Consider the following 15365-nt stretch of genomic DNA (forward strand, 5'->3'; position numbering starts at 1 on the left):
TTTGATAAACTGCTCTCTTGGAGTATTAAATGTGCCAGCGTTGCCAAAATTAAGTGAGCTTAATCTAAGTGAATGTTATTTGAAATCGTTGAATCTATGCCAAACACCTTTAAAACAACTAGTATTAGATGATTCCACAATAGAATCAGTATGCATACAAGATACTAAAGAACTAAGCCTTTTGCTTTTTCGGAAATTATCTTTTGAATCCCTAAGCATTCAACAAGTCGCTAATCTAAAATTTTTATCAATATCCGACTCATCTTTTAAACAGTTAGTCCTGCATGATGTATCTAATATAGAGAACATGGTTTTAAATATCTGCACATTTGAATCAATAGAATTCTGGGGTGTTTTGAATGTGCGGCGTCTTGGACTGATAGACTGTGATCTCTCCAAGGCTGGGACCATTTGGAAGAGTCTAACAACGTTGGAGTCTCTGAAGGAGCTATCTGTTAAAAACTGTAGAGGAGTCTCAGCAGTTCCCTATGAAATTGGTAAAATCAAAGGACTAGAAAAGCTAACACTTGATTTAAGAGATCTTGAAACGATCACTTTTCAAAGATGTACTTCAGAAGCAGAAAACGGCACGCCACCAGTCGAAGAGTTTAAATTCCCCGAAACGCTACAGGAATGTAGGATCTTTGTAAAAAAAGGCCTTGTGCAAACTATTATGTGTTGGTGGCTTCAAAAGTTGCTTACCCTGAAGTCAGGACAAGTTCTACCAAAACTAATCATTAATGATGTGGAATGTTGTGGTATTGCAATGCATTGAATTTTGCAGTTGAATAAAAGTTAACTAAAAACTAGTTGTTATAGATTATTTTGGTGTGTAAAAAATGAGTGACGCGTATAACGCCAGCTCCTCCTCAAAGCCAGCTTTTCAATCAACTTTCTGGTTGGAAGGAATGTGACTGCAGTGATTTCATTTAACACAAAATATTAGAATAATAACCAAAAACACTAATAGGCTTTTATTTAATTCTTAAGCTACTCTTCGGGATCTGCAATTCCACTCTCCGTGATTGCAAACACAGCTTCGAGCTCAGGAAGACAGGGACTGTCGTAGATCTTGCATATTCTCGTGTTTCCCTTGCCCTTTCTGAAATACAGTCTTGTTGTAGATGCGTGTGCAATAATGTTACCTCCGATGGGCTTCTTAGGGTCTGCATTAAACATGGCTGTTGTGCCATCCACTGTGGCCACCACCTGGTTTGTAATAACAACAGCCACACCATAAGTCTCTGCAAGATTGGTGAGGGTTCGAAGAAATCTGGCCAGGTGAATCTGCCGTGCTCCGAGCTCGCCTCGTCCATTATAGTCCGTTCTATACAGGGCTGTGGCTGAATCCACAATCAAGACAGCATATTTATTTTCGGACATCATGGCTGATGCATGTATCAGAAGATTATTCTGATGGTCCGAGTTATATGCCCTGGCATAGCTAATATTCTCCAATACAGTATCTGGATTGAGCCCTAGTCTCTCGGCTATAGGTATAAGCCTTTCAGACCTGAAAGTGCCTTCTGTGTCGATATATATGCACTTGCCTGCTCCTCCGCCATTCTCTACTGGCAACTGGCAGGACACTGCAATGGTGTGGCATAGCTGGGTCTTGCCTGTCCTAAACTCTCCAAATATTTCTGTGATACTTCCACTCTCAATTCCTCCATGGAGAAGCTTGTCTAGCTCAACACTGCCTGTACTGACGTAGCACACCTCAGTTCTCTTTGCATGGTACTCAGTAGCCGATGTAAATCCCATCGGAACTAGCTTTGCTGCCTCTTTTATTATCTTGTCGACTTTTACATCGCTAAATCCTTTCACCTCAAGCAGTTCTTTTCTGGGTGCAAAAGCCAGACTCTGAACAGTGTTATATCCTGCCTCCACAAGCTTGGTCACATCTGAAGCACTCACGCCGACACTCTTTAGTTCCTCGATTGAGATGTATGAGGATCTTTCGTCCATATTCATGTTCATATTCATTCCTAGGGCTGTGCATAAAACTTTTTTGTTAGAAGTAGAGACCAAGCAATTAAAATACACCAGTGGCATAAAACCAAGAAGCCTATAACGTGACAGTATCTGGCCGTCACTAAAATATATCCCGCACATAGCAGCGTCTGATTAAACACGGCCATTTGTTTACCTTCATCCAAGTGTTGATGATACTTAGTTAGATAGTGGCTGCTGATTTCAATATTTAAAACGTAAAATTAACAATTACTATGTGTATCAGTGATAGCAATGAATATAATTTAATTACAACACTAAATTCATCTTGCTACAAAAAATAGCTTGGCCGGGAAATGTCTATCCCCATGTCCTTCAATGCCCTTTCAAGATCTTGAACTTGAAGCGTAATCTTCTTTTCTCTGCCAAAACGCTTGTCTTTCTGTGCAGCTTTTGAAAACATCTTGTGGTACTGAAATGCAGCCACGGAAACATCTGTCAGAAACTTGTGCGACATGAGAGCAACAGTCTTTTTAACATCCGCATCAAGTGTTTCTACCCCACACTTCTCGCAATATGATTCTATGATGCTATCTGGAATCATTGGCGTGTAGGAAGAGAGCTGCTTCTTAAACTCATTGAACTCGGAGTCCTCCATGGGCTAAGATCGAGGCCAAAATAAGAAAGCATGGTAATCATCTAAAAAACAGGTCACAAATCAAAGGCCTACGTCATATATGCACAAAGACTAAACTCCAAACAATATCCAATGCTGGAAAGCATGGCAGAGGTGTTTGCTAGGTATGTGGCCATTTATGTACAACCAAGCATTAAATATCAAGAGCCACTGCAGTTTAGTATATAACTTGATTCTAGATCAGATTTCTGTCCCCTCTATTATCATACAAGAATTTCACAAACTCCTTCAGCTTAATCCCTGTCACTCTGCTCAGCTCATCCTCAATATAGTAGTTCCTCATGTACTTGGAAATGAAAGACTGGGTCCTGCCTTGCGTAAGATTGACTATTGTTTCAATTTCTTTTTCCTGAAGTACAAAGTCGTCAAAGACGAATTTTACAAACTCGCGTCTCTCGTCAAGCGTGGGAACTGCAAATCTTGTTTGATTGCCAAATCTTCTTTTAAATCCGTCATCAAATACTTCAAATCTATTTGTGGCACAAAACACAAAGATGGGCCGATATTTATCACTGGGACGCACGCCAATCCTTTGCAGAAGCTCAGACTTTAGACCCGATGTTGTCTCACCCATGCTGGTATCGGCATTTCGCTTTGAAAAGAATGCATCACCCTCATCGAAAAACAGAAACACAGCCCTCCACTTCTCCTCCGACAGCTTCTTGGCATAGTCAAAAAGCAAGCTGACATTTTTTTCTGTATCTCCATACCATTTGCTATTTATGATGCCTGGCGCCACCTCACAGAAGTATATCCTGGACGGTGCCATCGATAGATATGTCTCCTTTACCGCCTCATTACTCAAAACCTGTCTATACAATTCGGGGTTCTCTTCAGCCAATGCTTTCAACTTCAGGTATTTGTCGATCTGCGTCGCTAAATAATGTACGAAAATTGTCTTTCCTGTTCCCGCCGGCCCTTCTAACAAAAAATTAAGCTTCGTAAATGCGTTAATCTCGTCCAGCTCTTCTCGGCTCAAATTTGTCAATTCCTCAATATACCGTTTTATAAGTCCATAAAACACATCATAGTCCTTTTTTCTTCCACAATACTTGTTGAACTTAATCTGATTGCCAGTTTTGAATTCAAACTGGCCTGCAACAACAGTGCCATCCTTATTTGTCTGAGAAGCTGCATTCTGTATTCCTAAGCTTACGTTAGACTGTGCCCCCTGCTGGTTCTGTGCGGTGTTGGTCAAGGGAGTGCTATCTTTTTTCGAGACAAGCGAATTAATAAACGATATAACCGCAATGACGAACAGTATTACAAACATTGTGTTCATAACTCCAAAGCCAGATTTCTTTTCACTTTTTGAGAGCTTTTCATCGTCTAAACTTTTAGAAAATGCATATTTTATCCGCTTATACACTATTGCTGCAACCAAATCGAACGTCTTGTCTTCGATCAGAATCTCGTTTCCGTATTTCTTAATTGCTGATTGAATTAGCATATTTTCCTTCATAAAGAGCGATTTAAAATTCTTCTGCTCTTCATCAATGGGCTTGAAGTCTCAGTCATGGGCAAAATTTTTGAAGGATCTTTCCTATGAAAAGGTGTTTAAGATAGAATACAAAAAAAAGCTTGCATTAATAATGTATTTTGATCATTGGCATGCAGCTTTCATACGGTTGCACATTAGCGTGGCAGGGCTTAGTTGTAAAGCTGGCTGTAAAGCTCTAGTGCCTGCTCGTCAGAATATGTCTTTTCGTAGAATGGATACTGCACCATTTTTCTGATGTACTGCTCGACCTCCACCGGCGTCTTGGCCATAGTAAAAAGATTGACAATATTAAACCTGGAGTTTGTTAGAATCTTATGGCTCTTGTTGAATTTGATGTACCGAAATATACCACGGTACTTCTCGTAATCCTTTGGATTGAACCTCAGGACCTCCATCCACTGCATCATTTTTTCCTCAAAATTTCTCTGATTAAAAAGCTTCCTGACGATTTTTGAGTTTTTAGGTGCATCGCTGGTGCAGAGATTAAAGAACACTGTAGACTTTTCTCTTGTCTTTTCGCTCCCAACCTCATGTGGCCATTTGTATTCGTAATTCTGGAGAATTGGAAATCCAAGATTTAGCAGTAGCGACAGGGCACACAGATCTCCGCTGTAGCAGCTGTAGTGGAGCGGTGTCTCTCCGTTAAACGACTGCATTTCTCTGAAGTCATAGCGACTCAGAATTAAAAACAAGTTTTCTTCGTTTTGCACAATAAAACTTAATCTGCTCAAGGGCCCAGCTTCAGGCATAGCCTCCAGTATGTCTTTGATCATCCCTCTATCCTTGTTCATACACGCAAAGTCCAAGGGAAACAAGGGAAGTTGATCAAACGAGTCTTTCAGGCTGATGTCTCTGTATCTTTGAAGTAGCTCATATTGTCGATATGTGATAAAATCTAAGTGGCTGTTTTTAGGCAACGATCTGGACTTGTAAGCTGAAATTAAAAATGGCGTTAGCCCATTCCATCCGATGCTGTACCTGACTTTGTGTTCTAGAAACAAATCCAGAATCTGGTTTGAGCATGTGCATGCCAGCAGAAAATACGATGGCCAGTTTTCTGAGCCAAATATGCTCTGGTTAACATTTATAAGTTTTAACTGAAGGAAGTACTGCACAATTTCAGGCCTTGAATGGATCATTGCAAGTAGCAATACTTGGTTAGCCTGCTTTGTGAGACACGGTCTAACTTTTGGATTGATTGTATACTGTGCTTTGTAAATTATTGCTTTTTTCATTTTGTATACCTCAAAGGTCCAATCAAGAGTGTATTTGGATGAAAGCATTGTGTTTGGCTCGGAACGCGCACTGTCCATAATACCATTTTTTAGATAAAAAGCCGTCATCTCCTGAAGATTCAAAAGTATGCTTATTTGCTCTAAGCAATTTATGTCATCTAAAATAAACTGCGAGTAGCTGGTCTTTGGCTTTCTCAGTGTTTCCAACTTGAAATTGTCCACCATAGGGCAAGAAATATTTAGGTGTAATTACAAATGCTGCATTGCACAGACACACTCTAATAGGCTGTATGTTTATATTGTCTGCTTTCGAGTGAATACCAGCGATTTGACATTTCATAAAACCAATTTCATGATTAAATAAAAATAATGTTGCCTGGCTCTACTGAGTTTTAGATTTGTTGATGCCAAATAGTTTCAAAAATCAAAAGTGTGTGATTAAAGGCTTATGAAAGGAGACAGCTATCCCTTAGGTGTATGCATCACATCCAATATTCGGGTCTGCGCAGAAAGGACATGCAGATAGACACAATAGAGGGTCTTGAACAGTTTGATATCAATGATTTCACTATAGTCAGGAATCCCACAAAATTTTTCAAAACTGTCGTGCAAAGGCTAAAAACAGCAAAAAATGTGTACATCGCATGTTTGTTCATGGGGCACAGTGGAAAAGCAGCTCACGTTGTGGACATCCTTGAATCAAGAATTAAAAACGGAAGAAACACAGTCATATGCCTTGATAAGGTTCAGCACCTGAGGTTTGGCGACTTCATCAAAGACATGAAAAGGAGAGAAATCTACGACAAGCTGCACTTTATTGACAGCAACCCCATTCCACTTCTGCCAAATGTCATAAAAGAGGCCCTGTCGGTGTTCCACGATAAGGTTTTTATATTTGATGACGAAGTGTGCATTACCGGTGCTAACTTGCATGATTTTTATTTTACGAGACGAATGGATCGATACTATCTAATAAAACACAAGGCACTTTCTGACTATATTGTAAAAAATTTATTTGGAAAAGTACTGTCGGAAAAGAACACCCCCAGCATCAAAAAAGACAAAAACGGACATCCGCCGTTGGACTCTACAATCACAAGCAGAGATGATTTTCTGGATCTATTTAGGCCGGAAACAGCCCCATTCACGAAGATTATCCACTATTCTCATTCGAAAGAGCTCCAGATCTTAAAGGCTGTGCTTTCGCTAGGTTTTGAAAAGATCTACATTTCAACCCCGTACTTAAACTTTCCAAGCCATTACATCAAACTACTCAAAACATGCTGCTGCACAATCTTCACGGTTAACCCAAAATGCAACACATTTACCAACTTTGGATGGTTTGGGCGAGTATTAACAGATATCTATTCATACAGTACATTTAAGACTAGCCAATGTCTGCCACGGTCAAAAATATTTGAGTTTAGCCGAGAGGGCTACAGCTTCCATGCCAAAGGGATCTGGTGTATAAATGATGATTTTGGGATAACAGTTATAGGCTCATCAAACTATAACAGAAGAAGCCACAACAGAGATCACGAGTCAGGATGGCTGATGGTTTCAAACAACAAAAGAACCATTAGGAAGTGGATGGGTGAAATTGAAAGTTTCCGTAAAAACAGCGTCTACCTGAGTAAGCATGGGCTGCTGCGTAGAGAGTTTATGCTAATTTCGATACTGCTCTTTTACATACTTAATAAATTCCTATGATATTACAAGAATGGCATGGTATAGTTCAATTGGCTATCAACCATCATTAAAGCTTTTTAATCCACTAAGCAAGCATTTTGTCTAAATAATCTTTATCAAGTACTGTACCATCATGCCTGTAGCTAGCTATTCTCTGATTTCTCATGCATGCTATTTTGCCACAAACCGGTTGATTGGCTCCTGAAGATCGCTAAGTAAAACTTCAAGGCAGTGGCCCATATATTCATTTTTAAGACTGAATAGCTCATAGAAAACCACATACTTCGGATGTGCTGACAACAGCCCGTCCCTCGGGTGGATATAGCATTCAACGTCGCCAAAGATTGTTTTATAGCCATTTTCAGATATCTTAGCAGCCTTCATAAAAAATCCTGTGCAAAATGCCCTCTCAATACTCAAGCTTGTATCCGAGCAGTGTGGAAATAGCCTCAGAATTTGTGCTCTGACATTGAGTATTTGGACCATTGTTTTGATATTAAGAAAGTTTTTTCTTAAAAACCCAAACGAAAATTTTGACTGTTCCCAGCTATAAAATATTACAAGAAATGAGTAAAAGTCGCCCTTTGGGTGTGAAAAGTACGACCTCGCAGACTTGTAGCGCCTATATTCTGGATGATCCGACCTTAGTTCAAGAAATGGTGTCTGGTACTCGAGAAATGCTGATATCGTGGCAACTGCATTCAGACAGCCAATTCTCTTGGCTGCAACAAGACTGATTGCAGTTTCAGGCTCCAGAGGAATATTTGCAAGCTCTCTCCCAAAGTCTGTGATCACTCCGTTCTTATCAATCGCTCGTATATAATACAAAAACAATTCTGCTTGATTTATACTCTCCAGTGACGGCGCATCAATAAAATCAAAATTTTCAACATCAGTGATTCCAAGGCTTTTCATAGACAGAACTGTTGAATGCAGCTTAGACCTGAGAATTTCAGGCATAGGATTGTCTGCCATCTGCAAATACCTGCTATAGCTGTAGATTCTAAACACCTTTCCGGGCTGTGTTCTTCCAGCCCTGCCGGCCCTTTGCTTAGCTTGTGCCTTTGAGATTTCGATCAGATCGAGAGAATCAATGGCATTGCAGGCATAGTACCTCTTGGCCTTAAACACTCCACTGTCGACCACAAACTTTATGTTTTCGATAGTGATCGATGTCTCGGCAATGTTTGTGCTCAATATTATCTTTCTGGCACTATGCTGGAATACTAAATCCTGCTCCTCAGGTGGCATGGTTGAAAAAAGTTTTAGAATAACCACATCGGCACCTGAGAGCTTGCCGGAAAGTATAAAATGTGCACGCTCAATCTCGTCCTGGCCAGTTAAAAACACAAGAACGTCTCCGTCCCTTTCTCGTTCAATGATCGCCTGTGCTGTTCTTATACACACTGAAAGATAGTCGTCGCAGTCGTACTTTAAATAAAAATACTCAATGTTGTATGATCTGTGCTTGATAGTAACCAATGGACATTGGAAGTACTCAACAAACCTTTCTGTGTTGAGCGTGGCACTCATTATTAATAGCCTAGTCCTGGCCTTCTCGCTTTGCAAAGCCCTCTTGATGAATCCAAGCAGAAAGTCAATATTCACTGTTCTCTCATGTGCCTCGTCAATCACAATCAAATCGTATCCCGCTATTTTCTTCATATTTTTCTTTTTTCTATGGCTGTGCATAAGCCTCACCTGCTTTGAATATATTTCTTTGATTAAAACCCCATCAGTTGCAAACTTGAGTCTTGTTTTTGAAGAGGTTTTGTCATCAAACCTAACTGTGTATCCGACTTTAGACCCAAGATCACATCCTACATCACCAGCTACTTTTCTAGCTACACTGATGGCTGCAAGCCTCCTTGGCTGTGTGCAAACAATTTTGCGGTACTCATCCATCAGCATTCTTGGAATTTTAGTTGTCTTCCCACATCCAGTATTACCCTGCACAATTACCACTCTACTGTTTTTCAATGCACTCTTGATTTCACCAATCTTGTCGTCGATTGTCTCTTCGATTTGAGTATCATCGGCTATTTCGACAATGTGCTCAAACTCATCAATCCCCAATGGACCAGCGCAGATGTCTGCTGCATTTTCGGGCATGTCTTCAACATTTTCGCTTTTTGAAAAGTATCTCTTGAACCTGTCAGCCTCTTCAACTTCACATTTTATAGTGTCTAATTTTGTCAGTTCCTTCACAAGATCATCCATCTCCTTTAATTTCACCGGATCATCTGAATAGCTTTCAACCGTCTTCTTTAGTTTATGTTTAATCCTTTTCTTTAATTTATCTTTCTTTCCATATGTAGTTTTCTTTGTTTTATTCTTGGTCATTCACTTTGAAATTTGCAGGATAGCAAATAATGGAGTAGAGACTATGAATGCATTAAAAGATCACATAAAACACAAGCAGACCAAAAAGAAGTACTAATCCAAAACTCCAACGGATCCAAATCAGAATTCACAGAATTAATTTATTAGACCAAGATGCCACAGAATGCCACAGAATGCCAGTCCTAACCACATCGTGCCTGTACGTTGTTGAGATGTCGGGCGAGTTAATCGATGCTTTTTGCAAGCATGTGTCCAATGAGAGCTGGTTTGAGTTGCTGAAGCAGCACTTTACCAAAAGGATCGCATAGTTATGCAAGTATTATTGGCTACATTCTTTTCTTAATGCCTTCCTCGATTCTCTCTATCGGAACTATCTCTATAGACTCTGGAGACTTTGAATCATAGTACACATCGAGGCCTTTAATAACATCAATGACATAGCGGTAAAGACCTGCATCAATGTTCTTAGGCAGAAAATCAGCATCCTTGATCAGCTTGAATAGCTTTAAGTTGAACAATGCCCACTCTAGAGCCTTAGCAACCTGGCTACAGTTATATTTCCCAGCTTGCGAGTGAATATGCTCCGTAAACTTGATTACAAACTTGAGCATATTCAGATATACTTTCATATCACTCTTGCTCATTTGGGCTTGTATTCTGAGATAGCAGAACAGAGACTCCAGGTACAACTGAACTGAATCTTTGCTGTTCGCAGCATCAGCCTCTGATTTGAGCAACTTCGCCTGGACATGTAAAGGCTCTAATGGCCCATGAAATGAGTCTCGGGCAGAAATAAAAGATCCATATCCCTCTGGAGAAACCACGGGAGATGCGTATTCCTTGCTTGCACGCAGTTTCTCGATTTTTTTTGAGAGATTGCCATCATGCTTATTCTCCATCACCAACTTCCGGGGTTGAGAAAACTAAATTTGCTTTCCTTCTAGAACAATATGGGAAAATACAAAATTTTAAAAGCAAAGCTTATGAAATTGGATATTGAATTGACACAGAAACGTACGAGTACCAACGTGTGCCAAGTAAAACCTGCAAGTACTATTCTTTATTCTTTGGAACTCAGAAACTTATACGCCTGAAGTATTATACTTTGAATATACGGTGATCCTCTGTTTTTTACAGAATTGGCACTGTACATCTTCGTGAATTTTGACTCTAGCTCCTTGCTTTTGAACTGAGCACCAAGTCCCAGAATTTTAGCCGCTTCAGAACGCGTCATCCGATTGGGAAAGAGAATTTCCTGGATGGTTTTGGCTGCTGCTGACTTAAAGGCCTTCGCTAGTCCAACAAGCATCTTTATTGGCATCTGGATGGCTGGGGGATGTTCTGAATCGTAGAGACTAACTAGGCAAAAGGTTGTTGAAATAAATAAGCTTGTTTATTTAAAATGATAGTAAAGATCTGGCAGCAATAGGCCTCAAGAAGGCAAAGGATTTTTGCTTATATCTCATAGCAGTCACAGATATCCTTTTTATATTGCTTGGCAAACAAGTGATCAAAAGTGTAATGGTTAAAGAAACTGCATGCAGAATCAAATGGATAGGTAGTGGTTGGATGGTATGTAACGAGGTGGTCTTCCTCTATGTCACTTTCTATTGGCAGGTTTCTGGTGGAGTATTTGTTGGCAATACTTTTTAGTTTGGCAATTCTACCGTTGTGATCCTGACTTCTGGCAACTTTAAGAATTTCAGCTTTCTCAGGCAAAAAACACCATCCAAAAACTATGAAGTTTGTAGCATCTGAGATGCAAACACTATTATCGCCGATGTTCAGGCAGTACTCGTTTGGATATCCGTCTCTTTTTCTAACAGCATTCCGAAGATCAAGCGTGTCTAAGATGCTTTCGTTTGTGGAAACCTCATTGAAAAAGATCGAAAAAGCCTCAAATGCCTTAAAACTGATCAATTTTGTGTTGTGTCCTAACAGTTGGATGTAGTTTTGAATATTGAAAAACAGCTTGCAATTGACGATGATATTAAGTTGCTTAGGTATTAGCCCAGGCCCCGAGCTAAACAACAGGTCTCTTGCGAGCACTGGTCTATTTTTGATATATTCGTAAACCTCTTCAGATTGAAAGCTGGCATCTTCTTCTATCCGCTTTTTGATGCTTTGGTCCAAAAAATCAATACTAAACGAGTTAAGGTATCCTAGAACTGAATATCTCGTGGTTGTACGCTTGAAATACTTCTGTAGGTATTTTCTACGAATAAACTCCTCCCTAACATTGAGCAGGGCTGCTATGTCAAAGACACAGGCTACTATGTTCCTATTTTTTGCGGTTTTTAATGCTTTGATCAAGGGCTTTATGTATATGGTATGGTCGTCTTCTGTCTTTAGAAACTCCTTGGCAGCAGACACAAACGAATGAAAATTCAGACGGATCTCTGATTTCTGTGTTCATCTTGTGTATTTTTAGCAGATACTCTTTCATTAGGCCATGGGTTGAAAATTTTTTTACCCCAATGCCAGTTTTAGCACTGTGCGAAAAAGGCCTGATAGTTGATGTTTTTGGTGAGCATCCTGTGATATTTAAGTGCCACGTGTTCGAGTGCAGAAAAGACTGCCTGGTCACGTATTTTTGCAATACTCTCAAGTTTATTAATCTTACAGATCTGAGTGTACAAAAGGAAATAGGAGATTTCTGGTGTCTCAGTAATGCAGCTATCGGAAAATGGTAGACATCTGGGGATTTTGCTGCACAATAAGGACCTGCACGTATTCAAAAATGCCGTGGAGATCAGTGTGGTTCAGAATGTTGAGTTGTTTAGTATATCAGACAGTTTTTACAGCATTACAACAAAGGAGGAGACTAAGGTATTTAGCTTTGAAGAAAACACTGCGGTTTTTGAGTTTAAGTGTGCCGCAAAGTTCTTATTTTCCTTCAGCTCGCTTATCATCATGGTTACTGAAAAATTAGAATGCCAAAAAATACTTGTTTTTAGAAACAACAAAGCCCATGCTATTTTATCGTTGCCCAATATCTACAGAGCAGTGGTTGAGAGTACAGAGAGCGAGAACCAATTTCTTCTACTTGTTGATACGGAGTACACAAAGAATAGCTACTATGCAGAGTCCTCTCTGTTTCTGTTGTCTTTTGCAGATGCCGATCAGGTGGCTGCATCGTGTGCCAAGAATGAGGGCTCCACAGACATATGCATCCCTGAATTGACAACAAGGTCAGAAGATTTTGTCGTCATTCAATATAGAGGCTTGAACAAAATACACAAGTCTGGATTTTTAAAAGATTCGTTCTATGTGTGCTTTGGCGACCAACCGGCATTGCTGTTCCAATTTGATCTAAAAGGCAAACTACAGAAGAAGTATCCAAAATCAGTTAGAAACACAGCCATTTTCAACTCTAGGGAAAATAGACTCATAAATGCAGGTCTTGGCAACCTTCCGGGAACTATTGAGGTGTATTGCAACAGTGAATGCACGTGCTCCTTTGAAATGCTGGGTGCGTCTATTGTTTCGTGGCTAAATAACGACAGCTATTTTTTGGTTGCTATTACAAACTACTTCAAATCTCAAAACAAAATAGTGATATATGATTATTATGGCAATGCTCTCGAGGAAATGGAATGCAAATCTCTCATAGATGTCCGTGTGTATGGCCAGATAGAAAAGGAAGCAGCAGTGGATCCGCCAAAAGAAGCGGTGAAGATAAAGCCTGTATCTGCATATGTGCCTCCACACTTGCAGAACAAGATTGTTGAGTCAGCCAAGGCTAAGGAGCCTGCAAAGAAAGCGACGAGAACCAAGCGACGAGATAAAGAAGCCGTTGAGAAAGAGCTAAGCGAGTGTTTGAAGTTGAGAGAAAGACTTAGAAACGGCGAGGAGCTATCGCTAGAAGAGGAAAACAAGATATTCAAAATTAAGAGCCTTGAAGAGGAACTCAAGGTGCTATCGAGCAATTAAATTTATTAACATATCTAGTATAATTCACCAATGCATCTTTTGGTGGATTGGCCAGAAAGCGTACACACCAATCTTGGTAACGCTTCCTTTGGCGCACAGGAAAAGGCCTAGCCAGTGGCTTTTAACAGCAAAACTCGTGTTTCTTTGTTCTGTTTCCTCTTGAAAACACTCTTTTAAAATTTATTTTTCCCATTCCCTACAATGGCACAGGAACTAAATGTGGATGCGATCATTGAGAAGCTACGTGCTGTGCACCGCAAAAAAGACAAAACCGTAAATTTGAGCGAGCAAGAAGTAATACAGCTCTGTAAAGAATCGCAGGGTATTTTTGAGCGACAGTCTGTCCTGCTTGAGATTAAGGCTCCTGTTAAAATATGTGGAGACATCCATGGACAGTACGGAGATCTTCTCTCATTATTTGAGTTCGGCGGGTTTCCGCCAGAATCCAACTATCTTTTTCTGGGGGACTACGTTGACAGGGGAAGACAAAGCCTTGAATGCATCTGTCTACTTCTAGCATACAAAATCAAATATCCAAACAATTTTTTCTTATTAAGAGGAAACCACGAGTGCGCAAGTATTAACAGGATCTACGGATTCTATGATGAATGCAAAAGACGATATTCCATCAACCTCTGGAAGATATTTACAGAATGCTTTGACTGGTTGCCAATAGCAGCATTGATTGATAGACGTATTCTGTGCATGCACGGTGGAATATCACCTGATTTAAAGAGCCTGGATCAAATAAGGAGGATAAAGAGGCCAACGGATGTACCGGACAAAGGACTGCTGTGTGATCTGCTATGGAGCGATCCCGAGAAGAACATAGTTGGGTGGGGAGAGAATGATCGCGGTGTTTCTGTGACGTTTGGTGCAGACGTTGTTGAAGACTTTCTTGAAATGGTCAATATTGATTTGATTTGTCGTGCACACCAGGTCGTTGAGGATGGATATGAATTTTTTGCAGACAAGGGTCTTGTGACGCTATTCAGCGCACCCAACTACTGTGGAGAGTTTGAGAACTCCGGTGTTATAATGAACGTAGATGAAAGGCTGTGCTGCAGTTTTCAGGTTTTAAAGCCGTCTGACCAGAGCGACACTAAGAAACAAAAGTTTTCAGTATCCCAAAGCAAGAAATAAAGATTTTCATATTTAGGCATCTATGGTTTATTCTTGAGAGCCTGTGGACAGTCTTACGTTCCAGTCATATTCTGTGCCAGGATTTTTGATGTGTGGCTATAGCGTGAGCATCCAAAGCCTTTCCTTATCATGGGTGTTTTAGTACCGCCGAATATGCGATGATTGTTCAATAGACTTGGATATATTCTACACTCCAATAAACATATGTTGAGTGGCCATATTGTTTACTGCTGATATTGTGGCTAAAAATTTGCTCCATGCTTTGCAAAAAGTCGTCTGGGAAGTTTTGTTGTGAAAAGACTCAGAAGCACAGAATGGGTTTCCATACCTTATCGACGAAAGCTCCAAAGAGTGTAGGTAAACTGTGCCCAAGAAATAGCCGACTTGACTCGAGGAGCTTTCAGGCCAAAGATCCCGGGCTGGTTTCGCTTGTGTTTGAAATTGACAATGCAAAACAGAAGCTGTGCATTCCCAAGCACTTAAAGAGGAAAGAATGGTGTATTTCCTTGGATAAAACAAGGTTTTGTGAAATATTGCTAAATATACTCACTGGCCAGCCGAGCAGTGGGAATGGAAAATCTCCACGGCTTGACTTACCTTTTGAGCAAGCGCAAAATTCCGGCAATTTGGCTGACAATTCCTGCTGTTTATTTGACATTCGAGCAGATTCTCCAAGCTCAGCCTCAGATTTAAATAATGATAAGGCTGAACAACCAAGTAAGAAATTAAGAAGCAATTCTGGACAGGCAACAAGTGCATCGAGTGAGTATGGCAGCGATTCTGGAGGGACGTTATTCACAAAGGATGATGCCAATTTTATTTTTGATATGCAGCAGGATGGGCTGAATCCATTACACACCAATTATTCCGC

General features: G+C 40.2%; 12 protein-coding genes across 12 annotated transcripts; 5 read left to right on the forward strand and 7 right to left on the reverse strand.

The window, feature by feature from the left end:
• Position 1: 1 nt before the first annotated feature.
• On the forward strand, positions 2-775 carry VICG_00241 (uncharacterized protein; the record flags this gene model as incomplete). Its single annotated transcript, XM_007603632.1, has 1 exon — positions 2-775. The coding sequence occupies one exon, from the start codon at positions 2-4 to the stop codon at positions 773-775; it is 774 nt and encodes a 257-aa protein (XP_007603694.1).
• Positions 776-990: 215 nt separating this feature from the next.
• VICG_00242 (DNA repair protein RAD51) lies at positions 991-1986 on the reverse strand (the record flags this gene model as incomplete). The annotated part of the gene is made up of 1 exon (XM_007603633.1): positions 991-1986. One exon carries the CDS (start codon positions 1984-1986, stop codon positions 991-993), a length of 996 nt encoding a protein of 331 aa, XP_007603695.1.
• A 298-nt stretch (positions 1987-2284) lies between these two features.
• On the reverse strand, positions 2285-2611 carry VICG_00243 (uncharacterized protein; the record flags this gene model as incomplete). The annotated part of the gene is made up of 1 exon (XM_007603634.1): positions 2285-2611. One exon carries the CDS (start codon positions 2609-2611, stop codon positions 2285-2287), a length of 327 nt encoding a protein of 108 aa, XP_007603696.1.
• A 214-nt stretch (positions 2612-2825) lies between these two features.
• VICG_00244 (uncharacterized protein) lies at positions 2826-4112 on the reverse strand (the record flags this gene model as incomplete). The annotated part of the gene is made up of 1 exon (XM_007603635.1): positions 2826-4112. The coding sequence occupies one exon, from the start codon at positions 4110-4112 to the stop codon at positions 2826-2828; it is 1287 nt and encodes a 428-aa protein (XP_007603697.1).
• Positions 4113-4300: 188 nt separating this feature from the next.
• On the reverse strand, positions 4301-5611 carry VICG_00245 (uncharacterized protein; the record flags this gene model as incomplete). Its single annotated transcript, XM_007603636.1, has 1 exon — positions 4301-5611. The coding sequence occupies one exon, from the start codon at positions 5609-5611 to the stop codon at positions 4301-4303; it is 1311 nt and encodes a 436-aa protein (XP_007603698.1).
• Positions 5612-5902: 291 nt separating this feature from the next.
• On the forward strand, positions 5903-7096 carry VICG_00246 (uncharacterized protein; the record flags this gene model as incomplete). The annotated part of the gene is made up of 1 exon (XM_007603637.1): positions 5903-7096. The coding sequence occupies one exon, from the start codon at positions 5903-5905 to the stop codon at positions 7094-7096; it is 1194 nt and encodes a 397-aa protein (XP_007603699.1).
• Positions 7097-7246: 150 nt separating this feature from the next.
• VICG_00247 (uncharacterized protein) lies at positions 7247-9418 on the reverse strand (the record flags this gene model as incomplete). The annotated part of the gene is made up of 1 exon (XM_007603638.1): positions 7247-9418. One exon carries the CDS (start codon positions 9416-9418, stop codon positions 7247-7249), a length of 2172 nt encoding a protein of 723 aa, XP_007603700.1.
• Positions 9419-9744: 326 nt separating this feature from the next.
• Positions 9745-10317, reverse strand: VICG_00248 (uncharacterized protein; the record flags this gene model as incomplete). Its single annotated transcript, XM_007603639.1, has 1 exon — positions 9745-10317. One exon carries the CDS (start codon positions 10315-10317, stop codon positions 9745-9747), a length of 573 nt encoding a protein of 190 aa, XP_007603701.1.
• A 556-nt stretch (positions 10318-10873) lies between these two features.
• VICG_00249 (uncharacterized protein) lies at positions 10874-11791 on the reverse strand (the record flags this gene model as incomplete). The annotated part of the gene is made up of 1 exon (XM_007603640.1): positions 10874-11791. A coding segment is annotated over one exon (918 nt), but the record flags the coding sequence as incomplete, so codon positions are not given.
• A 297-nt stretch (positions 11792-12088) lies between these two features.
• On the forward strand, positions 12089-13351 carry VICG_00250 (uncharacterized protein; the record flags this gene model as incomplete). Its single annotated transcript, XM_007603641.1, has 1 exon — positions 12089-13351. The coding sequence occupies one exon, from the start codon at positions 12089-12091 to the stop codon at positions 13349-13351; it is 1263 nt and encodes a 420-aa protein (XP_007603703.1).
• Positions 13352-13552: 201 nt separating this feature from the next.
• VICG_00251 (serine/threonine-protein phosphatase PP1-alpha catalytic subunit) lies at positions 13553-14494 on the forward strand (the record flags this gene model as incomplete). Its single annotated transcript, XM_007603642.1, has 1 exon — positions 13553-14494. The coding sequence occupies one exon, from the start codon at positions 13553-13555 to the stop codon at positions 14492-14494; it is 942 nt and encodes a 313-aa protein (XP_007603704.1).
• Positions 14495-14751: 257 nt separating this feature from the next.
• VICG_00252 (uncharacterized protein) lies at positions 14752-15363 on the forward strand (the record flags this gene model as incomplete). Its single annotated transcript, XM_007603643.1, has 1 exon — positions 14752-15363. A coding segment is annotated over one exon (612 nt), but the record flags the coding sequence as incomplete, so codon positions are not given.
• Between the last annotated feature and the right edge of the window lie 2 nt (positions 15364-15365).

Source organism: Vittaforma corneae, assembly GCF_000231115.1.
Source record: "Vittaforma corneae ATCC 50505 unplaced genomic scaffold supercont1.1, whole genome shotgun sequence".
Taxonomy (NCBI): Eukaryota; Fungi; Microsporidia; family Nosematidae; genus Vittaforma; species Vittaforma corneae.